Source organism: Lygodium microphyllum, chromosome 28, assembly GCF_053477565.2.
Source record: "Lygodium microphyllum isolate KBCC chromosome 28, Lygodium_microphyllum_v1.1.10, whole genome shotgun sequence".
Classification (NCBI taxonomy): domain Eukaryota; kingdom Viridiplantae; phylum Streptophyta; class Polypodiopsida; order Schizaeales; family Lygodiaceae; genus Lygodium; species Lygodium microphyllum.
Window position 1 is genome coordinate 19,465,733 of NC_141162.1, and position 17,963 is coordinate 19,483,695.

Sequence of the window (17,963 nt, forward strand, 5' to 3'; positions counted from 1 at the left end):
AGCAACCTACTTACACTCTCTATTCTTCTTCTTATTCATTTCACACACACACAATGCATATACAACCTTAGGTCATAAAGACCATTCACACTAGAAGTAACACCGACTTATTTAATACACCTAGCTGATCTAGCCAGACTAGCTGTGTCCAACTCATGTCGATCAACACACAAGTACGAGCTTGATATTCTAAGACTCATAAGCATCCATTTCAACTGCAGCTCTACGTTTATACCATGACTCATATTCACTAAACCTTATATCCTTACTTATGTAAACCTCTCTATTGACAAGATCATAGCATTATAACTCTTTTTCTCATCTAGATAGCCAAGAAAAGTACATTTGATAACCTTCAATTCCATTTTCCTCCTCAAATCATCAAGAACGTGACTATAATATATACAACTAAATACCCTAAAATATGCAACTGTTGGTGTTTCTCCATACAGCTTCTCATATGGTGACATATGGTGTGTCAACATTGTAGGAGTCTTATTCATCATATGAACTTACAATATGTACCTCCTCAACCCAACAAGTCAAATCCATATGCATTTGGTTCATCATAGCTCTTTCCACTTCAGTAATGATCCTATTATTTCTTTCTATAACACCATTATGTTGAAGTATATGTCTACATGTAAGCTATCCTCTCAATCCCATGATCCCTCAAGTAGTCAAAAAACTTATTTGACATGTATTCACCTCTATTATCCAATCTTAAGAACTTTATGTAATTTTCAAACTACTTTTCTACCATAGCTTTGAATGTCAAAAACTTCTCAAAAGCCTCATTTTGATGTGGCAAGAAATAGACCCATGAAATCATCAATGAATGTAATGTAAAACTTGCATCTCCCACTCAAGGACATATTCTGACATGGACCCCAAATGTTTAAATGTGCCATTTTCAAAGGATACATTGATTCTCCCCCTTCTTTGCAAATGTGAGTCTAGACTACTTGCCAAATTAACATGCCTCGCATACATGATCATATTTGACATAGCCAAATTGTGGAAGACCACAAACAACTTGTCTAGATTGCATTTATTTCAATCTTTACAAGTTAACGTGACCAATTCTTCTATGCAATAACTCAATATCCTTGTCTTGTCCATGTCCAGTATCCACATATATAGAACTTTGTATGATAGGAGTACTTGTATCCAATGCAAACAACTTGCCTTTCTTTTGGCCATGAGAGATCAATCTGTCGGGATTTCCATTTCTAAACTCTTCAATGAAACAACCGTATTTATTGAATCTTACTTGCAGCCCTTGATCAACCATTTGTCCAATAGCAACCAATTTTTAGTGATAGTAGTAAGCACATACAAGGCATCTCCAAGTTTATTCTCTATCCCATATCATGTTACCAATGAAACACTACCAATGTGCATTATCTTATGCATTACCCATAGAAATATCCTCTTCACTTTGCATTTGTTCCTTTCTATCAAACCATCGTACATGATGTTATATGGGTTGTAGCTCCTGAATCCAAAAACCAACTCTAGGAGAATGTGTAACACTACTAAGTACATTCTCTATAGTAAAAATACGACCTCTGGATGATGAGCCATCTCTAAAAACATAGCATGTGCCTCCATAACCACCTGCATAATGGCCATATTGAGTCCTTCCACAACCTCTAGATATAGCATTTTGCTTATGATAGCGTTCTCTTTCAAAATGGCCAAATTGTTTATAGTAATGACAAGCACCATCTCTATGAGGATTAGACCATGTTCTACCTCTAGAAAATGATCTCCCCCTACCTCTAAGCATAAAGTCTCCACGACCAAAAGAGTTATGACCACGAGCAAAGCTATCTCCATGAGTATATGAAGATCCTCTAGCTCTTAATGAGCTACAAAGACCTCTTTGATGGTAGACTATATTGTCTTGACCAGCTTTTTTTTTCAGTGCTAAATGCATTAAGACCCAATTTTATTTCTTCAATAAGCAACAAGGTAATTAACTCCTCAATGTCATGTAGAGAATCACCTCTCACAAAAATAGAAGTGTCAAGGGACTTGTATGCAAGGCCAAGTCTATTCAAGGTAATTGAAACCAAGTCATCATCATCCATATGTGCACTAATCAAAGCAAGGTCCTCTACAATCTACTTTATCTCTATAATATAATTACTAATTCTTTCATTCCTATGCCATGGACCATGCAATCTGTACTTTAGATATATCTTTTTTGCCTCTATGCAAGTGCCATACATTTTCTCAATAATTTTCAAAGCATCTTTACATGTGCTAGCTTTCTTGATGTGCAGGATCAAGTTCTTTGAAATGCATATAGATATCCAGTGCAAAGCCTTTCTATTTTTACATGTTTAACCTTTGTAGCCTTCTAGTGTTCCTTCGTTTAGGTCTTGGGGAAGTTCAAGATATGCATCCTTCCCTATTATGATGTCCCATAGACCTTTTTCTATCAGAAAATTTTCCATGTGATAGGACCACACATTGTAATTGTCCTTAGTCAATGTGTCCAACAATCTTAGTAATTTGTGCCATTTCTAATATTATCATTGTTGCAATTTTGAAAACCTAGTAATATAGAGTGTGTCGAACCAATATATTAAACAGTTAAACAAGTCTCAAGCATCAATTGCTCAAATTCAAGACCAAAAGTAGAAAAAATGCCCAAAAAAATACATATGAAATGGATTCCAATGATATAGCTATCATACATGTGTCCAGCTTCTATCAAATATGTCCATGCATCATGCCCACATGTCATCCATTTACTATCTAGTAAGAAATGCTGAAATCCAAGCTCAAAGTGTACTCTTATGGCCCAAAAAGAATCAAAATACAAACCCCACCTGAAAGTTGCATGCAAACCAACCTTTTTGGTCTTTAAAACAACTAGTTTCTCCTTCTCTAGTGTGAACACCTAGACTGTGAACTAGTTTAGTAAATAACTAGTTCAATGAAGCTCTAATGTGAAACCAACTTCGAAAATATTTAGCTCATCAAGTTCCAGTGTAAACTTATAGATCTAAATCAACTCATTTCCCTCAAGTATGAAAGGGGGTTAATTGAAGGAGTTAATTTAACCTTTGAATTAAGGCTTAAAGCCTCTTTTAAAAAATGATTATCATTTGTAGTTGCATTGTGAGCTAATGATCGAGATACTACATGGACCTTCGGGCTGATTTTGATGCTTCCAAACCTAATGCCAACATCCTCAAGTCTTTTAACATGAATTTTAGAGCTTGAAGCTCTATCTTTGAATCAAAGACCACTAATCAATCTCCTTCTCTATCTCTATGATATAAACCCCTTGCTTCTTGAATGAGTAGGCCATATGCTTAGTTCATAAGCTTCCCCTATGCTTCCAGGCACAAGCAGGCCCCAAGCTTTAGTAGCCCTAATGCTTCTGGCATTAACATACGTCTTGATTTGTACGACAAAGCAAACAGAAACCTTGCTCTCATTCATGATTTTAACCTTCAATGAATTTCCAAATGCATTCAAAGCGATCTATAGAAACCCAAATCCAAGCTCTAATAACTATTCCAATATGTACACGTGTTTTGGGTTGATTAGATGATGATTTATACCTAATTTAGTGGTAGATAGAAAGCTTTGAAATTTGATGTAGACCTCGATTTGACGTGCTTCTCAATCCAATTCTTCACTTTTGTAGTCTCACTTTGATACCACAACTGAAAGGATTCGATTTAGATACACAATGGAAGGGAGTTGGCATAAGATATGGAGGTTCAGTCCATCTTCTTCTTATTCTTCTTTCTTCTCTTCTCTCCATGAGCATCTCCCAAAGTGGATAGATACTTTGCCCTAGGACACTTTACCTATAACATATTTTCTGTTTAATACAACCATAGGATATGACTTGATCTATGTTATATTTCTCAACAATATTTTGAAGGATTGTTTTGCATCTATTTAGTAGAGATGCAAATAGAACAATAATTTCAAAATAGATGCAAGATGGCACATTTGTAAGCCATCTACAATTTGCTTTGTGCAATTTAAAGTTGGCCATAAGGAAAGGAAGTGTCAAGGAAGAGGAAGTGAATTCAAGATTTAAACAATTTGTGAGTTCTTGAAATGAGTATTGAATATTTCATATGACCAACAGTTATAGGGGCAATGGCAAGTCCACTAACCCTTTGTTCATGAAAGGTGGAAGCACAAGTGAAAGCAAGAAGAGAGCAATAGCTATGCAGGTTGAAACAAGAAGAGAGAGACTAGTGTGTGGGGATTCCAATAGTCACAATGTGTGACCTACCCTCCCTTATTCTACTACCACTAAAATAATAAAGAATAAAGTGATAATGATGGGCACCTGCCACCTGCAGAGCATAGGTGTCCATCAATTGTATACAAGTAAATGCAGGCAGCTAGGCACATGCAAAATTTAATGCCTAATAACCTCCCACCTAAAGGCGAATGTGTGTGAGTGAGGAGTAAAAGAAAAAGGAGAAAAGTACAACATGTACATAGAGTACAACATCCATCAAGCACATGTAGTAATGTAGTAATGTGGTAATGTTAGAATTTTCTCAAAGAGGCTCGATCATGTTTTACCCTTGTTGGGAGAAAGTCTAAGTTCTTTAAAACTATGCATCTTTTGCTGAAAACGTTGATTACATCCTCATAGGATCTTGTAAGTATTTGCTTCATGATATGGCACTTATTCATCTTTTTAAAACATATCCTTAAATAATAATAAATAAAGGCCTAAAAGGATGAACTCATCTATGTCCACATTAGTAAGGTGTACAATATACTATTGGAAAATATGTCATGAAATAAGAAATTGAAAAATATAACATGTCATATTGAGAAATATACATAGTTAATAATTGATTAAGTGGTTTATAATAATTGCATCATGAGAATAGAGTTTTATGGCTAAGAGTATTTCAACATAAGTAAATTTGCAACCCATTAGTTCAATTTGCTCACAATATTTGAATCTCACAATAACTACATCTCAAATATAGTAATGTAAAAATTTGGAAATTTATTAGAATCTAAAAATTTTGTATGGGAAAATTGGGATAACAGTTGCATCTCACATGTAGTAAATATTTAGAAATTTGTTAGAATCTTGAAATTTGTAACCAACAAAAATAGGGACAATAAATGTCTCCAAACTGCATTGTTTTCGATCACTTGTAGGGCATATACATGGATGAATGCATGGAGGCACATACATGAGAATGAACATCTTTGTGTGCACAAAAGGACTTGAAACATTTGTCAAACTTTGATTATCATAATGAGATATTGTATTGCTTGTAACTCTATGCAATTTCTCTAAAATCATGTTTGAGACTATATTCAATTGTAAAAGTGCAATACCATTTTTTGTGATCAATAGATACCTTTTGATTTGTTTTAAGGGAAATATTGCATGAAGTACCTATAACCACAAATTGAAAGTACTAAAAAAGATAACTCCACGCATCCAAGGATGCTACACCTACTTGTCACCATCCAAAAATAGGCATTTTCAAGTGCCATAACAACTTGCATACACTAAGATTAGAAAAAAGCCTATTGATGGTATAGAAAAGATTGAGGATGGTGTAAGGGACAAACAAGGAATTCAAAAGAATGTGATGCTTCGGTCTTTTTGTAGCAAAGTGTGACTTTGTACTTACAATATGTGACATGAAAATCAAATGCACATTGATTCAACATTAATAGAATTCGTCATTTGAAATCTTGATCAAGTTGATTATAAGTTTCTTTTGGCTTATCATCAGTAAAATTTTGAAGAGGGCATAACTTTTTTCATCCCTCTTTCTTGTATCTACTTTCCACTCAACATGGAAAGAATCGCTTTGCTTGCACGTCATTCTTATCCTTTCTCAAAGTCATGGGCTTGCTACATCAACATTAGGATGGTTAACATAGTGTAAAAACTAAAGTTTGAAGAGAGAATACCCCTACTAAATGTGACACGCACAAATGAGATTATGTATGCGTAATATACAGTTTTGAAACTTATTCAACGTTTGCAGGCATCTCTTAAGTTAGAATGTCCCCCCATTTTCTTTGAGTTTATGTTGCAAAAAAGTTGAAATTTTTTGCTTTTACATGTACTATCAAATGAGCTATTATTGTTAAAAAGTGAACATCTTTGAATTTTTCTAATAGGCTTCATCCAATTGTTTCACCCAAAAGGGTTAGGCATATCGGAGCCACACTTAGCCATAGGTTTTGAACCAATGACTTGTCACTGCTCATGTACCCATCCTTCCAACCTAAGCAGTTGTTGGTTGGTGTTTAAAGTTTTTTTTTTTTTTTGGGGGGGGGGGGGGGGCTGCTATAGATATGACAATGAAAATAAAAGGAATATTTTGTTGTGCAGCTCTCATAATGCAAATATACCACATACTAATATTTACATCAATCCACAAAGGTGAGGATGTCACATGGGCAAACACCATAAACCAAAAATTCCTTACAAAAACTTCTTAAGAGCCTTATAGGCTTCCTTGTATGTTGCACTTTTCTTTCCAAACCCTCTAATAACTTCTTTTTTTTGAGCCCCCAAATACCATGATGGCCACAACTTGAATGGTTGACAACTTGATCTTCGCTTCATTCAACTCCCCAAGACCTCTAAAAAGAGAAGCTGAGGTTAATCCTTCCATGGAAACCTTGCATCTTAGTCCATCTTCTTAAGGGAGCCCAAATACATTTGCCTCCATGGCATTGCCAAAACAAAATGAACAAGGGATTCATCATAGCTTCCGCATATTATGCAAAGTAAGGCCATCAGTTGTACGTTGCTTATCCCCTCTCTAATGGGGGACTTATTCATAAGACATTTATAGGATACCAAATTTAGCTTGCTTGAAGGAGTGCTCCTCCATACTCTCTTAACTCGTTGCTTCCACACCCTTATTTTAGTTCAAGATAATTTTTAGCCTTCGCAAGAAAAGCTCATGCAAAAATTTCCACATTCTCTACACCAATAGCATTGAAAAGCTCATGCAAAATTTTTTTAGCCTTCGCAAGAAAAGCTCGTGCAAAAATTTAGTGGTACTTTATTGGGGCCCATTATTGAATGTTTTTCTAAAAAGATGCGAACAAGTTAAAAGTTGTATTAATGTGTGCACCAAGAGCTAGTTTACCCTTCTTGAAGTTATGAAGCTTTTCATAAATGGAAGCATAGAATCAATAGCTCGAATGTACTTAAAAATTGGCAAAAGTTGTTTTATATCCAATAACTTCTTGTCAAAGATGCATGTGAGCTTCTTTTGTTGTGAGTTAGCTAGCTTCAAAGTTTTTTATTGCAATTTCACTCTCATATAAGGTTACATGTATTTTCATTTCAAGTTTTTACAAGATCTTGTGATCCTATTTTTAAATGTGGAAGCACAATGTATACAACATAAATTCTTACAATATTGGTCATTGGATAACACCTATTTTCTTATATGACCTATTGATAATGAAAATTGTATACCAAATGCCATGCTCACAAGTTCCCTTCAAATATCAAAATATCATTTGAGAAAATTGATCAAGTTGATAATTCATGCAAATAACATTTTGAGTTTGAATGCATCGCTTGAGTTGTTCACTCATGAGATCCAAATCATAAGCAATTATGCAATGAAAGTACCAAGTTGAATGGAAGGAAAAAGAAGCTCCTTGAAATGGTTTAGTATGACCTTTTGGCCACAATAAGTGCAATTGCAATGCCTCAATTTATGTAACTCTAATATGGTTCATAATTCCTTACATCTACACAAATCTTAAAGTAATTAATAAAGAACTAGAATGTAATGCCTAAAAAATGTGTACATTAGCACCTGCTTAGCTTTCTCAAAACCTTGCATAGTAATCAAAGCACATATGTTTTAATATAATGATCTAGATCCTACACTAGAGACCATACAATGCCTTCCTCAAGACACAATCTTTCCAAACAAATCAAAGATTAAGCTTTGGGGCTTGTTCTAGACGCTCTCCTTCATTTGAATCATCATTAAAATAAGCCCTACAATAATTTGGTAAATTAGGTTAGCTTATGTTACCAAATTGATGATTAGGTGAACTTATGCTTTACACCAATTTGATAATTAGGTTAACTTGTGTCTTGAAAAGTCTCAATATTGATAGTTGTAACACTTATGAAACCCTTAACAACACAACTTAACCAGCAAAGCAACCAACTTTTGATGCAACTTTTAAATCTACATTTCATCATGATCTTATCAATTGGCTTATCGTAAGACCCCCTTGTATGATTACTATAATTAGAAGCAAAATTCACACATTACATGTTTGTTAATGCTTCCCATTTGCATTTGAATCATATGTTCAAATTGGCATAATGGCATCCAATAGCACATAATCCAACCATACTAAAACTTTTTTGATGCCATGTTTTATCAAGTTTTTCTATAATCTCCACTTTCTAATTCTCTAAAGGCTATCCCTCTACACATAAAAGATAATTTTAAATTGACAATAGGACTTGGCCAAAGTGAATCCATTGATAGGAAAATACATATATGTCTACCTATATGATTGCCAATCACATATGCAAGAGATAAGTTAAAGCCAAGCACATGTGGATTGGGTGCCTTTTATGTCTAGAAGCAAATGATGTATGCCTAGGCATGCAGATCAATGATTTAAAACTATTCATAATAGGCACACTACATAGAATGATATTGCCTGGGTATTGCAAGACTATGGTTGGGTGAAATGTATTTATGCTTGTATATCTTATTAGGGATTCTACAATCGTAACTCTCTTCCTCTTCTTCTTCATGATTCATCAAAGCTTATGCAATTGTTTTGGATTCACTTTTCATCAATGATGCTCAGGAGTTGCAATTAATCATCACAACATTTGCAAACAACTTCCATATTAAATGGGTTTCTCCTATGCCATCATAGGTTATAATGTAGCCACAATCATGAAACGAGTGAAATATTGGTCTCTTTGCCCTTGTATCCACCATCAACCTATATAAGACAACTAGAGTAGATAGCTTGTATAATCAACCAACCATATATTAGCTACACCTAAGGTCAACAATAACTAAGAGACAAGCCCTCACTACAACCTTGAATCACATTCAAGAAAATTAGAGGTTTCATATCAAGCAATGGTAGAAATTGAAAAATATTCGAGGCAATTTTCTATTTACAAACTTAAGGTTAGTTTAGTTGTAAAATTTAAAATAGCTTGCAAAATATAGAAAAAACTCATGAGCATCAAGTTTGAAGGCTTTTGCATTCGCTCCCAAAATCCTTTCCAAAGAACATGCATCTCATGTTATACATGACTATTCTTAGTGTTCTGGCATTCACCATTTATCACTCTCAAGATTTATATTGCTTACATCATCATCCAAGCTCCATTATTCATGGGTTATTCATTGGAAAAACAAGATGAAATAAGCCATGCCAAGGCTTATGGAGGCTCTCTTATGAATCCAAAATTGCCATTGAGGTTGTAACATTGAACACCATTTCCTATAGTCTAATTGGTTTAGCTATTACCCTCAATTTCCACACTATTTTCTATTCTCTAGCTAACCATATTGCACATAGTTTAGTAACAATTTTCCCTAAGTTCTTTTGATACTTGCTAGCTTTGTCTTGTCGTATTTTCTTATCACCCTCTAAAATATTTGATAATAGTGTGCAATATTACCTACTCTTAAGAATTATATTGGCAATCTCTCACTCTCACCCATGTGGAGCAATGCCCAAGCTCTCTTGAGAGCCACATTTGAAGATTGAGTAGATTTGTTTCTCCTTTACTTAGTCCTTGGCTTAACTAAACATGTTGCTTTGCTTCTCAAGTCTACGTTTTTGACTATTTTACTTTGACATATTTGGTTTGCAGGTGGTTGGAACAATTGCAATTTGTGTGGCTATTTATATTTTCTACACCCTTATGTATTAGAGTACACTTGAATAGTTGGAAAGTGCTTTCCATTTTGCACATACACTTGCCAAAAGGTAGCGAGTTAAAAGAAAAAGGGGTTTCGCAACACAAGCCAATAATCACTAAGCTCTTCCCTATTGCTTATGCAACCACTAACACTAATCTTGGTTTCTCATTCATTGGCTAGTAAGCTACCCGTTTTCTACATTTTGTGGATACTTAGCATGACTTTCTCACGCAGCAAGAACTGGGGGGCATTAGAAATAGGTGCTTGTTTCAATAAGAGAGAGCTGAATTCTACTAGGAAGTCATTAGGGCCAAAGCCAATAGTGTGCTAAGTATAGCATGTATGCTTTATAAAGGTGGAAAAAGGAGCTTTGACCAAGTTTAGCTAGATTGAAATAGTCAATCTTTAACTTTGCATGCAACGATTGTTTATTTGACAAGTACAATATCTATTAGTTTGTAAAACGGTCTAGTAAGTTCCTCACTTGGCACTACCATCAAATTGTGTTAAAAGTTCCTGCTATTGTTGCATTTTCTTCTTTCGTAGCACTACCCTCCCTTAGTAAGTCCACATGAGTGTGAAACCACTCTTGGCAAAGACTTTGCAAGGCTAAGGGTTTGCAAGATGTGCTCGAGTCTCAAGAGGAGCCCGAGCTTGTGCCAGCTCTTTTCCTGATGTTGGGGGACCGTTGCTTGTCCGTTTAAAACGAGAGAGAGAGAGAGTCGAGTGCTGCAGCAGCGGCCAGCCTCTGTCTTGTGTAAACTTCGAACAGGTTGTGACTCCTAGTTAGCATAACGAGGGTCAAGTTAAGCAACGAATGCCTCTCTGCGGGCTGCAGCAAAAAGCCACTCCCTGTGGGCTTCAAACAAACCTGTGCTTACTAGTTTCTCATAGTTTTTAAAATGAAATTTGATAGGCAGCATTGAGCAGCAAAGGCCCAACCCGCCCCGCACGCTCCCCTCTCTGTGTCTCGTAAAACCTCTGTATGCTTCCAACAACTATGTGCTAATCAACAGATTAGAACCTAATTAATCTCTCACAGCAAAACCTCTCCTTCCTCTCTCTCTCTCGACTCACAGCAAAATCTGCGTGCTTGTGCCTTAGTGACGATAATTAATTAGCAGATTTAAAAGAACTAATTAAACAGCAAAAACTTCTCTCTCTCTCTCTCTCTCTCTTTCTGACATTCCTCCTTCTTCTGCTTGCTTATCAGGCCCGCTTTCCAAAAACCCTCGACCCTCCCTTTCCCACCTCATCGCTTATCTCCTTTTTGACTCTCGCCATCGCTCCCCTTCCAACATTCGGCTCTCCCATATTCTCTCCAAGACATCTTGTCCCTCGATAAGTCATAGCTCGCTCGACATAATCATGTAACTGCAAAGAACCGCTCTTCTCACCTACGGGAAAAGCAATAAACCTCCTTTCTGCTCCTCAACCATGTGCAGGCCATAAGCCGAGCTGCTGAGACTGCTTTTGCAGGCATATCACCAGGTAAGTACCTGCATTGTAACTTCTTTTCCTTTCCAGACATGCATTAAGCCGTCTTGTGAACTGGAACAGAGAGAAGAGGCATGGCAACAGCAGCGGCAGCTGCGGTAGGCAGTTTCAAATGTCTTATTCTCTTGTTATTGCACGCGCTGCTTCTCATCCGCACATCAGTACAAGCTCTCGACCCTTTCTTGAACCTGCAATGGACTCTCTCCTACATTACAGTGGCCCCTCTCGGCGTCAGGCAGCAGGTGCTTCCAGTGTTCTATTTCTTTACGCTAAGCTAAGCCTTGTGCTGCAGTTCTCTCTTCCGCTGTCCAACGCTCCGTTTCTGTAGGAACGTGTAAATCGTGGTATAATGGAAACACATTTTTTCCGTATGAGATCGGTTAATTGTAGCAGATGACACTTCAGAACGCTAGAAGGCACTGTCGAAGTGTGTTCTTTTATCGCCATTAGCGAGACATATGAAGTGCCGCGTTAACAGGTTCTAGTTTAAACGGCTTTCCCTGACTTGACCATAGTAACACAAAACAAAATCATGGAATACTGTAACAAATTGAGAATGCATCGTCATAAACGCAAGAAGAGTACTAAGAAATGAGCCAGACATATCGACTCTCGAGTGCCGATTTTGACAGTCCTCTAGTTAACTGTACTTTCCTGACTTGACTTGCTTTACAGGTGATAGCTATCAATGGCCAGTTTCCAGGTCCTAACATTAATGCTACTACGAACTACAACATGGTGATTAATGTCCTCAACAACTTAGATGAGGATCTGCTCATTACTTGGTCAGAATTAACTCTATCACTGTTTAAATTCGTTCCATAGTTAATGCTCGATTAACTTTTTGAGTGAAGGACGGAAGAAATTGCTCTTTGCTCATGGTTCTGGCATGCAGGGATGGCATACAGCAACGCAGAACCTCATGGGAAGACGGCGTCTCAGGGACAAACTGCGCCATCCCTCCCTCATGGAACTGGACATACAACTTCCAAGTGAAGGATCAAATAGGAAGCTTCTTCTATTTTCCTTCTCTCGGCCTTCATAGAGCATCTGGGGGATATGGAGGCTTTACGATTACAAACCGCGCAGTGATTCCAGTTCCCTTTGGCCTTCCAGACGGGGACATAACCATTCTTATCGGTGACTGGTACAACGCAGGCCACAAGGTGAGTATGGTGTCTTCTCTCTGGCTTCTGAAAAACTCTGAATACTTGGAAGTTGGGATTAAACTACATACTGCACGTTGTTCTGAAGTGTATTTTTGCTGGTTTAATCTTTTCAGACGCTGAGAGCTCAGCTTGACAAAAGCCAGGTCCTAGGCATGCCTGACGGTGTCCTTATCAATGGCAAAGGTCCATATCCCTACGACGATTCGGTGCCTAAAGGGATCCTATGGGAGACGATTAACGTGGAACCAGGTCAGGAGTTAAATTTTAAAACTTTCTGAAATGCGACCTCATAGGCAAAGTTAAAATGTGTTTGTAGCCTAGGTTCATAAAAATTAGAGGGTTAGTGCTTTGTAGTCTAGGTTCATAACGATTAGAGGGTTAGTGCAAAGCAAATTGTAAATTTCCAAGAAACGTTCGGGTTTTAAGTGGTACCTTTTCGTTTTGATGGAAAATACATCTAACATTATCTTGTAGATTGTCCAAGTTAGAGCCGGGGTCTTTGTGTTGGGTTCTTTCGTAGGAGATGACGAGTGGTAGTCAAAGTGTAAGGATCACCAGGATCTAACACTGCCTTGTCCTAGCACGCATGGAAGGCCACTTTGGTTAATTTGTATTATATAAACGATTTATTTAGAATATCTGGGAATGAAACATAAGCGAAGTTGCAAAAGTAGTGTCCTTGGGAATCTAAATCATTGGCTAGGGTAGAGGAGTCAAGATTGATGCCGGAAATGGTGAATTTCAACATCATTAATACATGTAAATAATCCCTGAACTAAAATAGGAGGTGCACGGAGAGTATCTCCATAGCCAAGAGTCAGCGACTCAAAATACCACATGTTTTGTAAAAGGCAACAATTAAAACTATTAATGGTTATAGAAGAGAAAGATCATAGGGATACAGGTCACTATGACCGCTAATATGTGTGTGTTACCAAATTATGGACCTATCACACAAATTCATAGATTGCTAACTTTCAGACATAGTGACAAGAGCGTTAAATTTTGAATAATCATGGTTACATTTCCTGGGAAATATCCACGCATAGGCTTAGACCATCTTTACCTACCCAGATGTGCACCACTTTGTACCCCCATGCTTTGTTGCTAAGAATCCCACCCGTGCACTATGCATCTCGCACATAAGTCATCCCCCCCTCACCCACCGTACAACCAGTTCGGTTGCTCTTATTCTTGTGCTGACAAGTCACCTTCTTCGTTAAAGGAAATAGAGAATGGAAAGGAATCACAGTCCCACCCTCCCCAGTTGATTCTAAACTCGGACCATGCTCCTATATTTGCACCACCTCCTTACATTGAAGGAAAAAGAGAGTGGTAAAAACTCATCGAATCAAAGACCCCTCTGGCATTACTTGCCTAGAAAGAATCGGCGTTGTACATTTTGCTAGAAACCTGGCCATGTAGATGACAATTGCCGCTCAAAGCCCAAGGATCTTACACCATGCCCACAATCAAACAATCAAAAACTCAGGGTACTCTACCCACACTAAGGATCTTACACCATGCCCACAATCAAACAATAAAAAACTCAGGGTACTCTACCCACACCGAAGCTAAATTTGATCCCAAAACCAACCTGGATATTGTCAGTTGATTAACATTGTAGAAATCGACCAGTGTTGACTGAGCTGAAGACATCGTTCCTCGGTCTTTGGCCTGTGAGTATTGTCTCCACATTCTTGATCAGCATGGAGGTGGAGCTTGTTTCTTCTCTCACCAGTCATCATGGTGGCCATCTTTCTCTAGGATGAAGGATACCTATGGCATACAAAGTAATATTCTCAATTTAAGCACTGTGTGTACAAGCGAAGAAAAGTAATCAATGGCCACGAAAGTGCAATGAGTACATGTGATGTTTCTTGGACCAAACATCTGCTGAGAATTCTGTAACATAAATAAGCAGCCATAATATTTGAAGAAAGTATAGAATTATGGTGCGAGTGAGCCGGCTACTGAGGTCTGCAGAATCGGATATGGATGAATAGGATGTGCTGTGAATTGATTAACGATTCATCCAGATGATTGTACTGGAATTGCGTTTCAGGACTTGTTTGTTTGATGCAGGTAAAACTTACAGAGTTCGTGTATCGAATGTGGGGACGTCCACGGCTCTAAACTTCCGTATTCAGAACCATAATATGCTTATGGTGGAAACAGAAGGATCTTATGTCTCTCAGCAGAACTATACATCTGTGGACATACATGTCGGGCAGAGCTACTCCTTTTTGGTCACCATGGATCAAAATGCCAGCTCTGACTACTATATTGTGGCAAGTGCCCGGTTTGTCAACGAAACCGTCTGGGCTCGTGTAACTGGGGTAGCTATTCTACATTACAGTAACTCTCAAGGGCGTGCCTCTGGTCCTCTTCCTCCTCCTCCCGACGATCAATATGATCCATCATGGTCGATGAACCAAGCCAGGTCCATCAGGTATGTTTGCTTGTCAGACTTTTGAGCTCAACCATACTAATAAGGTTAATGCCGTCAGAGACATGCTGCCTTTTCTGTTCTGCTGAGAACTGCACCTGCCCTCTTTGAGAGTGCGTTTTCCCCCGCCTATAAGCAGTATGGGTTTTTAAGGAAGATGGTCTACTCGAGATGATAGCAGATGTTGACGTCAGATGAATAAGACACATTGTTTGACGGTTGTGTGGTTGAAGCAGCTAAGTGTGTGAGCTAAACGCTGGGTTTCTCTAGCAGGCAGCCTAGGCAGGAATGATGCTAGGCTAAATGCAGGTCAGATGAACGAGACTGATTGACAGTTTTCTAATGGAAGTAACATAGCATGAAGCTGGTGCTCTACAGTTTTAACTTTGCAGTCTATTAGCTTGCATATGGTTTTCTTGGAAGTCAGAAGAATGGCATTCTTCATGTCAGATGGATGGGACACCATTCTGGTGGTTATCTATGATATTTTCTCTTAACTGTTGCTCTCAAAGAAGCAACAGGGATATGCCTCTTGCATAACTAAAAGTTGAGAAACAGATGAGACACCACGCCGCCAGTTCTATAACAAACCTTTGTTAAAAACTCCTAATTATAACTGCACAATATTCTACTCAAGACTTCGCTGGTTATTACTGCTTTGCATTATATTCTGCAGGTGGAACTTGACGGCAGGTGCTGCCCGCCCTAATCCACAAGGTTCTTTTCACTATGGGCAGATTAATGTGACCCAGACATTGGTGCTGCGTGGAAGCATGCCTATGATAAATGGAGCCTTGCGGTATGCACTGAATGATGTGTCATATGCGACACCTTCGACCCCTCCCAAGTTGGCTGACTACTATAACTTGACCGGAGTCTACTCACTGGACGCATTCCCAACGAGGCCCAACAATCAACTACCCATGGCTATCACTTCTGTGCTTTCTGGAGAATACAGAGGTTTCATGGAGATTGTCTTCCAAAATGATGACTCTCTCGTGAATAGCTATCACTTGGATGGCTATGCATTTTTTGTGGTTGGGTGAGTTTACCAATGAAACCACACGGTTTATCACCATACGCAAAAGTAGAAAGCTGAGACGTACAGGCTTTTTTTACCAGATTGTAGTGATTTTTTCCTTGACAGATTTGACTCAGGTGAATGGACAGAAGCAGCCAGGGGAACTTATAACAAGTGGGATGGGGTGGCAAGGTCTACAACACAGGTAACAGACTCAAATGATCGCTTGGTTTTTCTAAGAGAACAGCATCTGGTGGTTAGGATAAGCTCCTAACGGAAATGTTCTTGCAGGTCTTTCCCAAATCATGGACAGCAGTTCTGGTGGAGCTGGATAATGTGGGCATGTGGAACCTTCGGTCTGAGCTGTTGCCAAACTGGTATCTTGGCCAGGAATTGTACATACGTGTTTATAACCCAGAGAATTCTAATAAAACTGAACTACCAGTGCCAGACAATGCCATATATTGTGGCAAACTGAAATACAAACAAACAAAGTGAGTATCCTACCTGTTTATCTTCATTTAAGAATTTAGTTGCTTATTATTTCACCTAAGATTTGCGACTAAATGCTTAAAGTTGACGACCCAATTAGAGATTTCCGGGACTTGACATTTGTTTTCCTTAAGCAGCAAGCAGCCTAAGCTCATGTGTGATGCTTTGCTCTTATAAGAGAAACCGCACTTTCAAGTTTGCAGTATTTTTTGAGATTACTGAAATGTTGCAGAACGTTTTGATAGACTTAAAATTGTTTTTCCTGGATGTTCTAACTGAATTTTTATTGAACAAGTATATCATTGCATTTGCAATCGCTTTTAACAATTGATTTCTTTGACAAAGGATTTCCCTGACTAATTCGTTGTCTGGAATGTTGCTAGCTGCAAGCTACGTTGTTGTTTGATTAAACTGATTGACCTAAATTCATTTCTTGATAGAGAAGATTTGGAATTGCTCTTTTCCGTAAACAGGCTCTTCTGTGTGCAGGCCTTTCAACACCTGGAGCAGTAGTGACTCAGCTGTAATTCTACCCACCTGCACACTCCTATTGGTGTGGACTGCAGCAATCCTTTGGCTACTAACCAATCACGACACATAATCTGCGCTGCAGCTGCGATACTGACAATTTTTGCTGCTCAATCGAGGGAATTCCCCTTCATTTTTGGTGCCATGGAAGATCTCAGGGCAGTGAAGAAACTCCCTACAAAATATCCGCTTTGCAGCACAATCCGGAGAAGCAGATGGCTGGTTTAGTTTCTTCACTACTAAGTATTATGTACTGTCAATTTTGATTTTACGAGCCTTCAACTTGAAAGTGTGTGGATTTGTCTTTTTTTTTTTCAATTAAAACTGCGATATCCTCTCAGAAGGAAGAGCTTGGAAGTGGAAAGAGGAAAAACCGCCGTTACTAATTATTCCCACGGACAATTTTGTGTATGTTTCCGCAATTGCCGGCAAGCCGATGAAAGAATCACTGCATGAGGAGTAACACTTCATTATGGTTTGAACTCTCAGGTCATCAAGGGTAATCTGTCAACCATCTTGCAAGGCCTCTCTTGGCAAGTTGGCGGTAAGGCCGGCCCTGAAGTGTATTAGTACGTAAAGCACCTCTTAAAACTCTACTGGTTACCTTGCCATCACGCACACAAACACACGCGTCTAAATCATTCGATACTAATCGCAAAGACCGTTGTCAAGGTTAGGCAACGCAAGCTGCATCCTTGTCTGGAACTCGCGCCATAAAGAAAGCGATATAACTGCACGTGTGGCACTTGGGCTAGCCGGCTTCAATGCGTAGAGTAACCGGAATAAGGCTGTGGAGTGCCAAGGGGGTGTCTTCTGCACGCTCTCGCTGCTCATCTCGATGATCGTACTCTCCTCCGGTTCCTACGGGCTGATCTTCAGGG

At 38.4% G+C, this 17,963-nt stretch overlaps 1 protein-coding gene across 1 annotated transcript; it reads left to right on the plus strand.

Moving 5' to 3' along the window:
• The first annotated feature begins 10,754 nt into the window (after positions 1-10,754).
• LOC148011217 (monocopper oxidase-like protein SKU5) lies at positions 10,755-17,675 on the plus strand. Its single transcript, XM_087670055.1, has 10 exons — positions 10,755-11,417; positions 11,487-11,665; positions 12,099-12,208; positions 12,319-12,589; positions 12,706-12,841; positions 14,678-15,044; positions 15,718-16,083; positions 16,189-16,267; positions 16,354-16,556; positions 17,044-17,675. The coding sequence occupies exons 2-10, from the start codon at positions 11,498-11,500 to the stop codon at positions 17,153-17,155; spliced, it is 1,812 nt and encodes a 603-aa protein (XP_087526181.1). The 5' UTR covers positions 10,755-11,417; positions 11,487-11,497; the 3' UTR covers positions 17,156-17,675.
• Positions 17,676-17,963: the final 288 nt, after the last annotated feature.